The sequence below is a fragment of the Zootoca vivipara genome, chromosome 1, assembly GCF_965207765.1.
Source record: "Zootoca vivipara chromosome 1, rZooViv2.hap1.1, whole genome shotgun sequence".
In the NCBI taxonomy this organism is placed as follows: domain Eukaryota; kingdom Metazoa; phylum Chordata; class Lepidosauria; order Squamata; family Lacertidae; genus Zootoca; species Zootoca vivipara.
Genome location: NC_142582.1, coordinates 91,662,165 through 91,679,482, shown reverse-complemented (window position 1 = coordinate 91,679,482; position 17,318 = coordinate 91,662,165). Strand labels below are relative to the sequence as shown.

General features: G+C 44.3%; 2 protein-coding genes across 2 annotated transcripts in view; one reads left to right on the top strand and one right to left on the bottom strand.

The window, feature by feature from the left end:
• The window catches only part of LOC132591998 (uncharacterized), a 452,388-nt gene that overhangs the window by 417,551 nt on the left and 17,519 nt on the right, over nt 1-17,318 (top strand). The gene's annotated exons all lie outside the window — the stretch shown is intronic.
• The window catches only part of LOC118083588 (cytosolic phospholipase A2 epsilon), a 48,107-nt gene that overhangs the window by 25,405 nt on the left and 5,384 nt on the right, over nt 1-17,318 (bottom strand). Inside the window, exons 2-7 of the mRNA XM_035112122.3 lie at nt 11,933-12,005; nt 7,356-7,492; nt 5,135-5,266; nt 4,505-4,545; nt 4,150-4,192; nt 1,426-1,492 (exon numbers count right to left, since the gene is read on the bottom strand). Of these exons, the coding sequence (XP_034968013.3) occupies nt 1,426-1,492; nt 4,150-4,192; nt 4,505-4,545; nt 5,135-5,266; nt 7,356-7,492; nt 11,933-12,005 (493 nt within the window). The remainder of the gene's footprint in view (nt 1-1,425; nt 1,493-4,149; nt 4,193-4,504; nt 4,546-5,134; nt 5,267-7,355; nt 7,493-11,932; nt 12,006-17,318) is intronic.

The window sequence follows — 17,318 nt, the reverse complement described above, 5'->3', positions numbered from 1 at the left end:
AGTATCAGAGCTAGCTGCTAAAGGGTTAAGCAGTTTGCTGGATGTCGCCTGACCACTGGGGGAGGGAGCAAGTTTACATCCGGGAATGTATCTCTTTGTTCTCTGTGTGCTGTAATTAGTTTCGTTTTCCACAAGGAGCCAGCCATGCCGTGCTGCTCGCCAGGATTTATAATGTATAAATAAAAGACTTTAGCTTAGATGAAAGAATCGTCCTCTGTGATTTATTTGTGTGTTGCCCTCTGTGGTCAACATACCTTCCGCTGTGAAGGAGATAAATTCTGCATTTCTTTGCCAGGAGTGGCGCAAATAAGGAAGCGCGCTTGGACTGTTGTAATGTTTTGGCAAAGCTCTAATGAGGCAATAAATTGCTCATTAGAAATACTTCAGATGCCCTACCAACTTTAGTCTGCCCTCAGCCATCCCCTACCTTCTTACTTACAACTAGCCCAGAGGGTGCCTGCCAGCTTCCTCCTCCTTAGTCTCAGTTTTACTCTTGAAGAACTCAAGTGGGAGGAGGATGGGGACAAAAGTAAAATTAATGGGCTTTGTCTGTCCTTGGCTCTGACTCACCTCCTGTTGGCCTCTCTGCATTCCACCCTACCACTCCTAATGGCCACCAGCCACCACTGCTCTAATGGTAGGTTCACAGCTCTATAGTTTGGTACCACATTTGCTCAGTTTTCTGAAGCTCAGTTCTTGACACTGGTGTGTGGGGGACAAGCGCCAGAACTCTGGGGATCAGGAGCCAAGCTGAGAAGATGTTCATGCCAACATCAATCAGAACATTCAATTCCACCATTAATCTTTCACACATATGCCGTTGGCAATAAAATTATGGTTTCATAAGATAATTACTTCTGCTGAGGTGCCAATAAAGATTACTGACATTTTTTTAATCCCACCCTTCAATAAACTTGTGCCTGGAAATGGACTGGGAGATCGTGTGGCTGGTATAGAACAGGCATAATAAGATGAAGTGCTAATTGCAACTGAGCAATATTGCCCAGATGTATTCCATGCTCTAGTTTAAATGCAGTTTTCAAAGGCAACACCGCATTAAATGCATTGAGACCTATAGATTATGATAATCATTCATTTGGTAACGATGTAAAATATACTGCATAAATATGTCTTGGGATACACTTGATCATTTAAATCAGCATTGATTCCCCACCCCACCCCAATTAAGGCTTGCGCTTACATTTGTGTTCAAAATCAAAAGTTTTATTTGATCAGACACTATAGTGGAAGCAAATTAGCACATCATATTAAAATAGCAAAATAACCAAAGTGCTTGTTTGCAAAGGTCCACTCCAGCAACGAGACTTTTAATGAGCAAGTAAAGGGTTTTTAATGATAAAACCTTTGAAACCAGTAACTGTATATCTATTTAAATCTACGGTATATATAAAGGTACATAATAACCTCCTGGTTTCTTGTTCATTGCTGTCCCTCCATTCACCTGTACACCCAAACAGGAAATTTCACGAGACTATCAAAAGAGAAAGGGAAATAAAAGTCACAATGTAGCTGTAATGTAACAGGTCCTTCTTTGGCAACATTTTAAAGAAGATATAAGAAGCCTGGAATATGCCAATAAGTTATAGAATAGGGGTTGGCATATGGGAGTATGGGAGAGCCCAAAATGGTGGGCAGAGGGGAAAGGGGGGAGCTGAAACCAGTGGGCCCTGACTGATTACACACTACACGTTAGTGTGTCGGTGTAGGAGTGTCACACAAACTCTCCCCACGCTCCTTCCAGGGCTGGAAAGTGGTTAGTCACCCTTTGGTTTGCTAGTAAAACTGACTTACTGTGTTGCGAAATGATGCATGTCTAAAAAGTGTGTCACCAACATGAAAAGTTTGGAAAGCTCTGGAGAAGGCAGCCCTCGACTGAAAAAAGGTTCACCACCCCTGTGATCGTGCCAGAGCTGTTTGCCAGGTGTAAATGCATTGCATCAACATAAATTTGCATAAACCTAGTGACTGCTAAGCTACAAGAGACATACATGATGAACTCATTCAATGGTATTTTGTTGTGAAATGGCTTAGTCCTCCTGCCCAAATGTGAAAAGAATTGACCAAGCTTCTAGAAATGCTATTAACCATAAATTACAGCTGCAATCCTAAGCATGCTTACCCCTGAATACAGTGGGCCTTACTTTTGAGTAATTATCATAGGGGCATATTTCTTGGTACACATGCACAGAACCTGGCTGCATAATTTTGACCCAGAGACTCAACACACCAGGGATCCTGCTTCTGTCTCATATAGGCCCATGTCTCTCCTTTCTCTCCCCACAGTGACATCTGCTAATATAAAACAGGTAGCGTGACATCATTAGGGTGTTCTATCCACCACCACAACCCCAGTCAGTTTTACTAGCTACTACTTGTGTGGGCCAAGAGATCAGATATAAGGTCATATGTTTTGTAGTAGAGGAGAGGATGTGAGTATGTGTGATTCGTAACATCTCATTCCTTTCAGCCCAAGTCTTATATATATATGAGAGAGACTCTACTGGTCACTGACCATAATAAACAGATGCTTCGATATGTGAATCTACTTTTAATCACCGTATTTAATAAAATTTAATGACCAGAATTTAATAAAATAAAATATCGGTGGTTTTATTACCTTCAAGTATATATTTGAAATGGTCAAGGATATTTTATTATTATTTATTATCCTTCACCCAAAGGTCCCAGGGTTAATCTGATAGTTAAAGGAGTTATTTTTCGGACGAATCAGAGACTGGGTTTGCTTCATGAGCATGTACAGGACGGGTTTTGAATCCTTTATTATATTTTAGGGTGTAATACTATCATATATTATTGTTTTTATTCACGATGATGTGTCATGGTTTCACGATGCTATTTCCCATCTGCAGCAACCACATCGCACTCTGTTTCTTCCCACATGTCTAGCCACCTCCACCTTAGAAAGCTGTGTGGAGAAGGGAATTTCCGCAGGCATAACTTGCATGCCTTTCTGAAATCTCCTCTTTCACACTGCTATTACATATGCAGGAGCTCTATTCTCTTTTGCAGAGCCGGATTTAGGTTTGATGAAGCCCTAAGCTACTGAAGGTAATGGGGCCCTTTATATGTCCAGCTGTCCTTTGTCAACAACAAAATGTTGCAGTTTTTTTGTGTTGAATATATGCTATACATGACCTAATAGGTATCTAAAGCCATTTGCACATGTTGCCATGTAACCAGTCCATGCAGAATTTAGGCATCCTATACATAGAAATGAGCAAACCAGTGATATTTTAGGGAGCAGGCTAGCAGGCAGGGCCCATTACTTACATCATAGGAGCCAACACAACACAAAACACTGTTGCTGTATGTAGGTTTTATTTGTTTTTTATCTTACATTTTGGAAATTTACATCCAGTGTTGTTGTTATCCTTTAATTTTTCGGGGGCCCCAAGAGCATAGCTGCCAAGTCTCCCGTATTCCCCAGAAACCCCCGTTTTCCCAGCCATTTCCCGCTGGCAGCCTGGATTTTAAAAAAACCGTAAATCCCCCGGATTCTTACCGGCCCGGGGAGGCTCCTTCTGCGCATGTCTGGAGTCTCTGGACATGCGCAGAAGCGATTTCTGGCGCTGCGGCCATTTTGGAAATGGGCAGAGCATGCGTAGCAGCAACTTTCGGTGCCACTCTGCCCAGTTCCAAAACGGCTGCAGCGCGACTTCCGGTGCCGTGCTGCTGCCAATCCCGGATTTTTCAATCTAGGAGTTGGCACCTATGCCCAAGAGTGTGGAGCCCGAAGCTATAACTTGTTTAGGTTATACGTAAATCCAGCACTGCTCTTTTGCATCTGATTCCCTACTCACATCCCACAGATTATTAGTTTCAGTGAAGGGTGGGGAATTAATCTAATCATTATCATCACACTGGTTGTGTTAAACTTCATTCATTCATTCATTCATTCATTCATTCATTCATTTTCATATTCTGGAAGAACTCAGGCGGTTCGGTTCACCGAAGCTACATCTTTCGTAACCCCAAAATGTGTGGCCGAATGATATTAGAAGCAAGAACTTTTGGAACTGCAGCAAGATACCACAATCATATACCCATAACAGATATGATTTAAATACCACTTTAGTAAAAAGAGAAATCATTTAAAAATGAGATTACCACTAATACGCCATTAGTAACAATATGCTCATGAGGAACTGGGCTGCAAAACAAAATAAATATATTTGACATGTCATATTCGGTCTTTGGTAATGGAAATTTACATTTCTAGTTACTAGTTTGACATTCCATGTTAATGTAATTGACTCAACATAGCCCAGATCATGTAATCTAATTACAACAAGAGACTATCTGATGAGACATTTATCTGATAGTTACCCTTTGGCAATGCTTTGCCAGATCACAAGAAACTTGAGATCCAGGTCCATCTGATTTGATATGCAACACAGTTCTGAAGTTTATTTTCTAGTGTTACATATTCTTAAATATGTTGCATTGTTTGGGATGTACTTACATGCTCTCCCGGCTAAACTCTACCTCCAGAGTTTCTGGAATCTGTAAAAGGATAATTACATTGTTTTGGTTTGAGATGTTTTCCTCAACTGTTAACAGAAAAAAAAGATCCATGCACTGGCGGGAGCTTCATGCTTTGGCACCGGGGGCGGGACGCACCGCCCAGAGGGGCGTGGTGCGCATTCTGGGGGCAGGGCGTGCTGCCCAGAGGGTCAGGGGGCGCATTCTGGGGGCGGGGCAGCCAGCCGCCATGGTGCCCTCGGGATCGTGCTGCCCGGGGCAGAGCGCCCCCATCGCCCCTCCCTTCCTACGCCCCTGGGTCCATGTGCAAGTATGATAAATCCCATTGCTGAATGGATCGATTAGGAGGGGTGGACAAACCTCTCCATTTTAGTTTCTCTCTGTTTCACATTTCAGTTCATCTCATTTCCACATTAGTTTCCACATCATACACATTTGTTAGCATTTTTCCCCATATACACGTTTGCAAGCAATTTCCCATAACACAATGCCTTTTTTCTTTGTTAAATATTCTCATATGCCCTTTCCCCTACTATACTATATGCTTTTTACGTATGGCGATTCCACCTGAATAATGCCCTCCCAGCGGCCTTCGGTTCTACCTTCTTACTTTTGGATCCAATGGAAATGTGAGGCAAACTCTTTCTCCAAGCTGGATCTTGGAAACATCAAAGAGAACAGTGCAGAGATTATTATCCATGAGGCAGTGGTCTTCATCGTGAACCACCATCTCCAAAACATTCTGAGAAGGGAAGCAAAGTTAGTCATTGTCAGGGATAGGACTCAAGAGGGTGAGATGGAGGAGGAGGACTGGTGGATAACACACACACCCTTCTCCTGACGCTATAGGAGAAGAGGGAGGCAGCCTTCGTTTACAGCAGGGCCTTGAGGAGTCTGATGAAGGTCACAGCACAGGGCTAGAAAAACAAAGGAGTTGGGACATGTTAGAAGGGGGGAATTGTGACAGGGTAGCCAGCTGACACATTGTCACTGGAGAGTATTTCTGATCCCCCTTCTCCCAGAACTCGGTGTTCATTAAGGGTGTAGGAATGAATGAATAAATAACTTTATTACGGTTGGAGATCAGCTTTTAAAACACATTTGGGGGAGCAATCCCAAAGCGCAAAACATACACATAAAACTTTGTACAATGATAAAATTAATGTTTAAAAATACAGTGAGTATAAGGATACTTAAAGCTTTAAGAAAAGCTGCCACAGAGAACTGGCCCTGGGTCGCTCAGGGAGTCGGGTTTAGGGACTTTCAAACGACCTAGTTTGGCTCAGGGAAAGGTCTGTGTCTGCAGATCTGAACACAAAATCTGGCGACCGTCCGGGTTGTCTTCTGATCTTTGCCTAACAGAAGCAGGTTGTATATTTGCTTTTCCGGGAGGTCAGCTAGCCTCACCAGCATGGAATCAAGGATCTCCCTACGTGCCTCTTCATAGAAGGGACATCTAAAAAACAGATGCTCTGGGCTTCCTATTTTCCCCAATGAACAAGCTTTGGGCGTATGGGATTTTTTTTTGTAGGATCCTTCCAGGACCGGCGAGGAAGGGTGTAGGAACAACAGAATCAGAGACTTTTGGCTACAAGCAGCTACCGTTACCATAAGGAAGGGGGGGCTGTTGTTGGTTAGGAATGTGGGAGAGGAGCCCAGTTTGGAGCAACGCCATGTTAAGGCTTGTTGCGTTCTTTTGTCTCTTAGGATTGAATAAAACTACATTAAAAAGGACTCTCATTGTTTTCTATGCTCTTGCTGCAACCAGGAGAAGAAAAGCTTTCCCAGAGCATTGACAGTCATCAAGGCTTGCTTCTGGACCACAAAGCCCAAACAACTAGAAAAAAAGATTCAAAGATCAGCCTATTCTCTCCATACATTAGAAAGGAAGACAGAAAAGGCATTGGAAGGTATGTGGGCATGAAAGAGAAGAAACTGGCATAAACTATCTTCTAAATCTGAATCAGTTACTTAATCTTACTCTAACAATGGCTTACATCTTGAAGTAACATATAGCTGCAGTAGTACCCAGTGTAACATAGCAACAGTTAAAACAACAGCGCGTCTTGTGGCAACTTGAAAGTCTCTGAGCACAATCCTAACCCTAGATCTGTTCGGATGTGGTGAATTTCCAGCTCAGGGAACAGGCTCCTGGCTCTGCCAGAGATATACTGGCATAAGGTCCCAACCCTGGCTCAGCTAGGGTAGGTTAGGTGAGTCATGGTGCCAGCATAAGCCCTGAAAAAAGAGCATTTGGGACATTCTATTCTACCTATCGGGACACAGGTAGCACTATGGTCTAAACCAAAGAGCCTAGGGTTTGCCAATCAGAAGGTCGATGATTCGAATCCCATGACAGGGTGAGCTCCCGTTGATTGGTCCCTGCTCCTGCCAAACCTAGCAGTTTGAAAGCACACCCAAAAGTGCAAGTAGATAAATAGGTACCACTCCAGCGGGAAGGTAAATGGCGTTTCCATGCACTGCTCTGGTTCACCAGAAGCGGCTTAGTCATGCTGGCCACATGACCTGGAAGCTGTCTGCGGACAAACACCGGCTCCCTCGGCCAGTAAAGCAAGATGAGCGGCACAACCCCAAAGTCATCCACGACTGGACTTAACGGTCAGGGGTCCCTTTACCTTTACCTGTTCTACCTGTCATCACTAAGAGCTGCTAATAGATTTAAGGTTAATAACTAACAACCATCTCATCCTCTGTACCCAAATAAGCAATGATTTTGGTGGGTCCTTTGTAGGTAACAACTTAGCAAAACAGTATTCTAAATATGGCTGCGGAGTTCAGACAAATTATTAATTGTTGACTTTGTGCCTTACTTTGACCTGCGTCTGTATCCTGAAGTAGAAGGTTTCATTCCATACTGGATCCTTACAGTCCTTAATAGTCTTGGTCCGAGGTCTTTCAAATGAAGCTGTTGGCAGGTACAAGCTCACATAGCCATCAGACTGGCTAACTGTTTTTAAAAGAGTCAATTTAAGATGCATTATTAGGCCACATTAAATCCTTAAACTTTAATATTTACCATTGTCATGATCACACAGTGTTTACAAGAGAATACATGGAAACCATGTAATTGCCCTGCTCTCTTTTGAGTCTGGAAACCTTAAAGAGAAACCAGCAGGCCCTTTGTTTAATTTCCAAGCAAAGGGTCTGCTGGTTTCTCTTTAAGGTTTCCAGACTCAAAAGAGAGCAGGGCAATTAAAGGCACAGAAGTCCTGCCCACTATTGAGTCTGGCATCCCTACAAGCTAATGTAACAAGCAAGTTAAGCAGCCAAGCGAGTTCATCAGCAGGGCTAGGAGGCCAGAGGCCTCCCATTTTGTGACCTAACAAATCTCGATTTCCCAAAATAACTCAGAAACCCCCAAGGGCACATATGCAGGTAGAAAGCCAGCAGCGATGTGGAGTTATCTAGAATGATGAACAGACCGTCACATCTATGACTATCTGCAAGCTGGACATAATTGTTATTATTTATTAGATTTATATATACCGCCCTTAATCATATGATCTCAGGGTGGTTCACAGAATAAAATGCAGGATAAATAATTTAAACAAAACAGAGAAACAATACCCCCCCTCCTTTCCCACAGACACTTTTGAAAGACTGTAGAATATTAATCAGCCCAAGACCTGGTTGAATATTAAGGAATATGAATGGCGCCTAAGAAGATGTAATGAAGGCGCCAGGTGAACCTCCCCAGGGAGAGCATTCCACATGTCATGGGCATGGCCTCAATGAAGCAAGTTCATTCCTGTTGACACCAACCTAGCTGGGCTGGAGAACCTGTGAGAACCTGTGAGGTTATTGAGGGCAGCTGTCAGAAACATGGCAGCTTTCACACTATCATGGAGAATGTAAGTCTTTGGGTGGGGTGGGGGAGGTGTTACTCTGAGGTAAAGGGAAATTAGTCCTTAGAAGCAGCCCATCCTCGTGCTGAGGATCTTGGTAGTAAGTTATTTATCAACAGGGACATAGATAGCTGGGTTTCTGCTGGGCAAGCAGACTGCCTGGTGACTTGCCTGAAGTGAAGGTTGCAGACGTCACGTGTCATCTACATAGCCTGCTAGATAGTGCTGGGGATGAGGAAGTGGCCGTGGTCCATATGACGTGAGGGAAATGTAGTCATGTCAACTTAGGTAGAAGTGAAATTTAGGTAGCTAGGTAGGAGGTTTAAAGCCAGGACTTTCCCTGTGGCTTGTTTGCTCCATGTGCAGGGCTGGTTAAACAAACACAGCAGCTGCATGCTTTCAATTGGTGAATGAATGTCAGGAGGAGAGTCTCGATTTGATCCACACTAGGGAATGTTTGGGGGCAAGTCAAGCCTGTATGAAAGGGACAAGCTCCACACGAACCAGGATAGTTGGGCATTTGAAATCCAAAAGATGGCAGAGCAGGTTGAAAACTGATTGCAAGGGCAAAGACAGCAAGAGTTGAGGAGTGCCCAGCATGGGACAAATTATTCCCCACAAGTAAGGGTGAAAATGGGTGTGATCATTCAGGGGAGGGAGGGAGTTAGGGAGCAAGGCATGGAAAGTCCAAGGGCACATGAAAGCAATTCAAAAAGGTATCAGCACATGTGTGAAGAGCCTTTGGAGGGAGATAGGGGATGCAGGTGGCCCTGTGGTCACATGTATAGATGTTTCTGTGCTAATGCTAGAAGCGAAATGGACAGGGTAGAACTCCTGGTCTTGGAGATGGCATAATATAAGCCTTATGGGATGGAGAGAACCAGTGGGACACTGATATCTCCCCAAACAGGACATACTGAAGATGCTGTTGCTCCATGCATGGTCTGGAGAAAGCTGAGGGAGAGAGGTTTTTCCTCCCTCTCTCATACATTGAAAAATTCAAGACAAAAAAGTAAGAACTCCACAAAGCACACTGTTGACCTATGAAATTTGTTCCCATAAAACGTAGTGGTGGCCCCAGTTTTGAAAGAGAATTAGAGAAATTCATGGAGGATAAAGCTACCCACTGCTACCAGGCTCGATGGCTACATTCCCTCTCCTTGGTCAGAGGCAGAATGCCTCTGAAAACCAGCTGGGGGAAACACAAGCGGGGAGAGCATGGTTGTGTTCAGGGCCTGTCTATGGTTCCCAAGGCACTTGGTTAGCTACTGCGAGAACAGGATGCCAGACTAGATGGGCCTTTGTATGTTTATAGAAAAACAAACAGAAGCCTTTATCATGGACCAGCTCTGTAATAGAATTAGAGCAGGGTAGCTAGCATGGTACCTTGCAGATGTGGTTGCTTGTTTTCAGCTGGAACTCGCCGGAACCTCACGGTTCCAGCACCTCGCAGTTGGGCGCCATTGCCATTCTAAGAGAATGGGGGAGGTGTTCATGGTGAGTCCCAACACCTCTTTTTCTAGAAAAATAGCACTGGTCTTCAACTCCCGTCTGCTGAGTCTAGTTTGGCCAATGTTCAGGAACGATGGGAGCTAGCATCATTTCCATGTCTGAACTTATTCATGGTAACCATTGCTCCTGTGCCAGAGTCATGTATATATTGCTGTTTCTGGCTCTCCTCCTTTAATGGGAGAGTGATGTCCCCAGCACTCCCCATGAATGAGCACAATTAGCAGACGTTCAATCTGATCTACAGTTTTGCAATAAACTCCTCTCACATCCTTTCCCAGCTTCTATAATTCACCTAACCTTTATCTCAACCTGTGTTGTGCCTTCTTTATATCTGATATGAGATGCTCCACAAATCATTGTCCTCCTGACAGCCTTCATATTCAAATTACAGCATAGCTATCATAGCTCCTGCAAGATGTAATCAAGTTTTCTGCCTCTGTGCCTTACTTTGTAAGCTACCTCTCTTGCAAATTCAAAACTATACAATTCAAATTATTAACACAAACCGCCTAAGTGTGTTACCGTTTGTACTCAAAGTCAGATAATAAGATTTGGTACTTTGATCAGAGGACACACACCCTGCACAAACGCCTACTTCTCTGTTAGTTACCATAGCACTTCTGACATGTTGGACTGAACACATATTATAATAAATGAAAAAAGAAGCACCATAGTACACACAGTTCAGCAATGAAGCAATAATTAACTTTTTACAATCTGAGATAAAATTCCTTTGAATTTCAGCTGGGTTTGCAAATAGCCATGTGCCATTCTGAATAAGCCTCACTGCCATCCTGTTTTTCAAAACTTACCTTTCAGCTGCAGTGAGAGTGTCAGGTGTCAAAGCAAAGGATTGCTCCTCTAGCCTTCATTAGGCCTCAGAGCCAGACCTCCATTTGTCCCTATTTTCCAAGGACAGTCCCAGATTTACAGAAACCATCCCGGTTTCTGATTTGATCCCGGAATGCCCCTGCTTTTCCTTGTTGTTGTTGTTTAGTCGTTTAGTCGTGTCCGACTCTTCGTGACCCCATGGACCATAGCACGCCAGGCACTCCTGTCTTGCAATGCCTCCCGCAGTTTGGTCAAACTCATGTTCGTAGCTTCGAGAACACTGTCCAACCACCTCGTCCTCTGCTTTTCCTTAGGATGTCCCTAATTTCATCTGAGGAATCTTGGAAGATATATTGAGTTATCCAACCCTCAAACAATCTGACATCCCCTCCAACATTTAAGGACGCCCCATTCCATAATGATGATGATACTAATTATACACCACACATCTTATTGGGTTGCCCCAGCCACTCTGGCCAGCTTCCAACATATATAAAAACATAATAAAACATTAAACATATATTTTTTAAAAACCTTCCCTATACAGGATTGCCTTCAGACAGCTTGGGAGTTGAATAACCCCATACCCACCAACATTTCTCCAATGAAAATAGAGACATTCCAGGATCAAATCAGAAACTGGGACGGCTTCTCTAAATCAGGGACATCAGATTTGGAGGGTCTGATCTGAAGGCAGCCCTGTATAGGAAAGTTTTTAAATATGTTTAATGTTTGATTATGTTTTTATATATGTTAGAAGCTGCTGGCTGCTGGGGCAACCCAGTCAAATGGATGGGGTATAAATAGAATAATAGTAGTAATAGTAGTAGTTAGTACTGGTAGTAGTAGTAGTAGTAGTAGTAATGGAACAAGATGTCCCTATTTTCATCAGAGAGATGCTGGAGGGGTTTCAAAGCCTTAACAGCATGTCGAATGCAAAACATTCTGGGATTTAAAGTTTGTGCACTTTGGGGCACACAAAGGAACACAATTTTTCCTTTGAAAGAATTAAATAAACAAAAGAAATGAATTATATAATCTTAGCATCTTTTCCTTGCTTATCTGCTTTGGCACAAGGGCAGCAGTTTTGCTATGTTACCACCATGTCAAACGTGTTGCGTGAAGGCACTTCTCCTGCACAGAACCCCTGTTAGAAGTCAACATTGCCCCCAGATTTGTGGAAGCAAGGGGATACTCACATAAATCTGCCTTTCGTAGATTTTTTATTTGTATGATTTTCACACACAACAAATGGCAAGGTGACACCTCCATCTGCAGAACAATTACAAACAGAAAGTTTATTGAACTGTGCAGATAAGTATAAGGGTTCATTTGGTGAAGTAGACATGAAAAACTTATGCTATTTGTTAGTCCTTAAGATGCCACAGGAATCTTGGATGGTTTCCAGGGGGCCAAGCCCTTTTCAGCCCCCTCAATATTTTGGGGAGTAAAGGCCAGGACCCCCAATGTCACATAAGCACAGAGGTAAAATGTGGAGCCCAGCATGGTACGGCTCCTCCTCCTCCTCCTCCTCCTATGGAGGGAGGGTTGAAGCAGCCTCCCACTGGTGGCAATGCCAGGAGTAGGAGAAGTTGCTGGCTATTGAAACTGTGCAACCACCAAGGTCGACTCTGCCCCTAGCTCCTCCGGATGTCAAGACATCATGCACTGGATGTCAAGGCATCACGTGCGTGTCACATCACATGCACAACATTGCCCCCCCCCCAAAAAAGTTGGCAACTCTGGTTGGTTTTGTTGCAGTTGTCGGCTACTACCCCTCTGTGATGCGGGTGGCGGTGTGGGTTAAACCACAGAGCCTAGGGCTTGCCGGTCAGAAGGTCGACGGTTCGAATCCCCGCGATGGGGTGAGCTCCCGTTGCTCGGTCCCAGCTCCTGCCAACCTAGCAGTTCGAAAGCACATCAAAGTGCAAGTAGATAAATAGGGACCACTACAGCGGGAAGGTAAACGGCGTTTCTGTGTACTGCTCTGGTTCGCCAGAAGCGGCTTTGTCATGCTAGCCACATGACCTGGAAGCTGTACACCAGCTCCCTCGGCCAATAAGGCGAGATGAGCGCCGCAACCCCAGAGTCGGTCATGACTCTGTAAAATAAACTATGTGCTGGACAGAAACAAAATGTACATATTTCTTTCTGCAGGTTGACAGATACGTAGGCAGTGGTTTGTAACCTTTTGAAGACCCAGTTCTTGAAGTTTTTTTTTTAATTGGTTTTTACACATATTTTTCCAGCATATCATTCTTTTAAACATCATTTTGAAATCTTTGGCTATCACTGCCTAAGACTTCCTTCAACCTCAACTGATGGTTTTCTAAAATCTTTTCTAATTAAGCATTTTACTATAGTTATTGCTATAAATTCAAATCTTAATACCTATTCTTAATTCTTTTCACAATAATTCATATATTACTCCTTACAAAACTTCGTTTAACCCTACAAGCGATGTCAATTTGTGTTCTTAAGGGGTTTTTTAACCATAAATTTGGATGGCGCCAGAGCTGCTGTTGTGATCCACGTTAGGCCACTCCACCCATAATAGGTCTAATTGCTTCTTGGTGAAATATGTCACCATCAGGAAGTATGACGCTCTTGTCTACATTGATTCAAGACAGCTGTTTGGAATGCCTATAAGTGCTCCTGGAGACATGCAAGGAAAAATAAAGACACACATCACCTGCATACTGGTGATATTTTGCTCCTGTTTTTAGATCTCCCCCAACCATCTCACATGAAACAGGGCTGGGGAACCTACAGCTCTCCAACTCCCCTCAGCTCCTCAGCCAGTGTGGCAGCTATGAAGAGCTGGCAGACTGTCAGGCTTGAGGGATCCTCTCCCTCCCCTCAATGGCACCAAGAGGCAGGGAGGAAACCAGAAAGTTCTTACGTATAATTTAGTCAGTCATCACGGTAAAAGACAAAAGAATTCTGGTCATTCCTCCATAATGAAGTTGCTTGCACTGAGCTCCTCCCCCTTTTCCCTCAAGTAATAACACCTGCTTCTACGGCGTCTGTCAATGGACAGTTGTCTCTGTGCTCTTTGTTCTTGCACCCATAACGAACGCCGCGTTTTGGGAGAAGGGGGGTTGGTTATGCTATCCAGAGATGTGTCAGCTAGCTGCTCTGCCTGCTCTCCCCCTTCTCCTAACCCCGCATTACTCTGCTGCTCGCCTGTCTCTGAGCTGTTATCTTCCCCAAAGCCCTGCTGTAAATCGAGACTGCCTTCCTCCTCTGGGGAAGCTACAGGAGAAAGGGGAGGGAGAGACCTCCACAATTCCTCCTCCTCTTCAGTCTTGTCCCTGTCACAGACACAGCTATTGGACCAGAAAGTTATCACAAACCTTTTCTTTGATTACAGGTAGGTAGCTGTGTTGGTCTGAGTCGAAGCAAAATAAAAAAATTCCTACAGGAGCACCTTAAAGGCCAACTAAGTTTTTATTTTGGTATGAGCTTTCGTGTGCATGCACACTTCGTCAGATACTCTTGAAACAGAAGAGCCAGACCCTTATGTATATACAGAGGATGGTGGGGGTGGGTGGGAATGGGTGATGGGCTGGTAGGAGTGGTAAACCTGTTGATGGCTGTTAACGACTGATGATGACGACTGCAATTGGTCCTGCAGGGAAAAAGCAAGGGCTGAGGCGCTAAAGAAAGCTTGATCATGCATAATGAGATAAGAATCCAATGTCTTTGTTCATCCCAGGTGGTTTCATGGTTTTAAGCTTGGTAACGAGTTCCAATTCAGCAACTTCTCTTTCCAGTCTGCCTCTGAAATCTTTCTGCAATAAAACAGCTGCCTTGAGATCTTGTATAGAATGTCCTGGGAGATTGAAGTGTTCTCCTACTGGTTTCTCTGTCTTGTGGTTCCTGATGTCAGATTTATGTCCATATATCCTTTGGCGTAGGGTTTTGCCTGTTTGTCCAATATAGAGAGCTGAAGGGCAATGTTGGCATTTGATGGCATACACAATGTTAGAAGATGAGCAATTAAATAGTCCTGAGATGGTATGTTAGATACCATCACACCATATGCACATGCCCCATGGCATGCTGACATAACTCATGCACACCATGAGACATGATGACGGGCGCATGATCCGAGCACATGTGTGGCCACAGCCGCTGGGGAACTTTGGAGGGGTGGCCCCTTCACTGAAATTTTTGGGGGATCTCTGCCCCCTGCTCCCCCCCCACTCAGCACTGGTGGTGAGTTGTGAAGGGGGGCTCCTTCCTTTTTCTCTGCACCTGAGTAGCTGGCCTGGCGGTCCATACTGCTTGTGCCAGGATTGAGTCAAAAAATGCCTGCTAATTGACCTCACTCATCCAAACGCACAAAGACTGGGAATGGGAACTCACCAGATCCAGGTAGGGATCACCTGCAGCGCTCAGGAGTAACGGAAGCCACTTCACTTTGATCAGGAGCCCGGCAGGAAAGGCCTTACAGAGTTCAATGGTGATGCAAGGCCACAGAAAGGCCTTTGGGAGGGGAGTGGCGGAGAACATAGTGTTCCCTTAGCAAAGTGATTCCTCCTTCTCACATGCCTTTACCTATCTTCTCTAGGAATTGGGTCATCTCTAGTTTGGTGTGGGTGTGGATGTGAGTGTGGGGGTTGGCCAGTGTTTGGTCTGTGGCGGGGAGGGTTTGTTGACATTTGCCTCCCCTGCAATTAAATCGGGTCCTCCCTCAAAGAGGGCACGAGTTGCGGTGAGACCTGGAAACCGACACCCTGTGTCAGCCACAACACCCGATTGGTAGGTCCCACGATGTTGGGTTCAATATGGCCAATGGGGCACAGTCCAAATGGATCGAGGGACCTATATATGCCCATGCACATGACCCAGAGCTTCCTCTTTCGGTGCGTGCATTTGGAACAGCGTGTCCTCTGTGCAACCGAGAGATTTACCTTTGACGGATCGTCCTGGTGATCTTTTTCCTTTCTTCCCCTTTCTTCCCCCTGATTCTTCCAATAGTTATTATTACCTCCTGGTTAATTCCCTTCCTTCCCTTCCCTTTCCCTTCCCCCCAGAGGGGCTTTTGCCCTACACCCGGTCCGTGGAGCTTGCCGCTGCCTGTTAATTACCAAGGGTATTCCGTTAAAGGAATCCAGGGATTCAAATGGTTTGGTCAACCCCTGAGAGGGGGTTGTGCCCGTGCCTGAGTCCTATACCTGGCTTTCTGCCTATCCAGGTGTTCACCCTAGGCTGACCTATGCTGGTGCCCTGGGTCAGCGCTACCTGCAAGGGTGCAGGGAGCTAGTCAAACCAGAGCCTATGCAACCATTCACCTGATGTAATCAATAAAGTTGTGGCCTAAATTCTGCCAAAAACCAAACCAAAATTTGAGTCATGTGTGAATTTATTTAGGGGGGAGGTTTCTGGGTCTGAATATGCAAAACAGAAGGATTGTGGAAGATAACAGCAAAGATATTGAATTTCTTTCTTTCTTTCTTTCTTTCTTTCTTTCTTTCTTTCTTTCTTTCTTTCTTTCTTTCTTTCTTTCTTTCCTGTTGGCATGGGAGTGTTGATGAAGTAATTCTAACCTGCATCTTCTGGAGGCTTCCCCTGGGGCAAAAATCCTGGCTAAATGCCCTCAGTTTCAACACTGTCAAAATAATCTTCAAGGGCTGCTCCACATAAATAGTTTTAATAATAAATGAAGGACGCTGCAGTTAGTCCTTCTTCTGTACTCATTTAATTGAGCTGCATATCGTAGGGTGTGAACAGCCAACCAGCTTTGCCCTGCTTCTGGACTTTTTGAGAACTTTTTTTTTATCTTCTTCGAGTCACTCCATACTCTGTCTGCTTCAATCTGTGATTTAGCACCCAAGCTCCTCTGTACATAACAGGCTGTCTCCTCCTGAATCGCTTTTGTGGAGAATAAAGAAACAGCTGTAACACTTTCCTCTTTAGGTAGAAGGGGAATAAATGTGCAGGCACAAAAGCCTCTCCAGATTGCAGACAAATTGGTCTAAGAGCTTTTGTTGGAGTACTGCACACCCTCCAACATGTCCCAGAGGAGAACTGGGACATGCATACATGACGCGATAGCACGGCCCTGCCAAAACTGGATGTCCCTATTAAATGGGGACAGTTGAGGGGTGTGGTATTGCTTCAGTTTTCATGGATTACCAAGAATGATGAAGAGCATCTGGTGATGTGTACTTTAGCTACTCTGCAGCTTTTATGCCATAATAAAATTGTTAGTCTTTAAACTGCCAGTACTGTTCTCTTTGTTATTTTTCTAAAAGTGCACAGCTATATACCTGATGGAGTTGTTGCAAGGATAAAAAGACTGCAAAACACTTTGGAGAATTCGAAATGCTTTTACTAAAAGAAGGATGCTGCCCTTGATAACTTAGAGTGCAGAGCCTATAAGTAGTATGGGAGCATGGATTGCACCCTGCCTGCATAGTTCATAGCCACACATTGGATTTGCCAAGGATCAATGTGTAAAATCCAGTGCTTATAAGCTTGATGACCTGGTTGTATCTCAGAGGTTTTTTTCTTTGATATTTAGGGTTTCTTTTTCATGTTTAAAAACCTGCACATCCCCCACCTCCCCCATTTAAA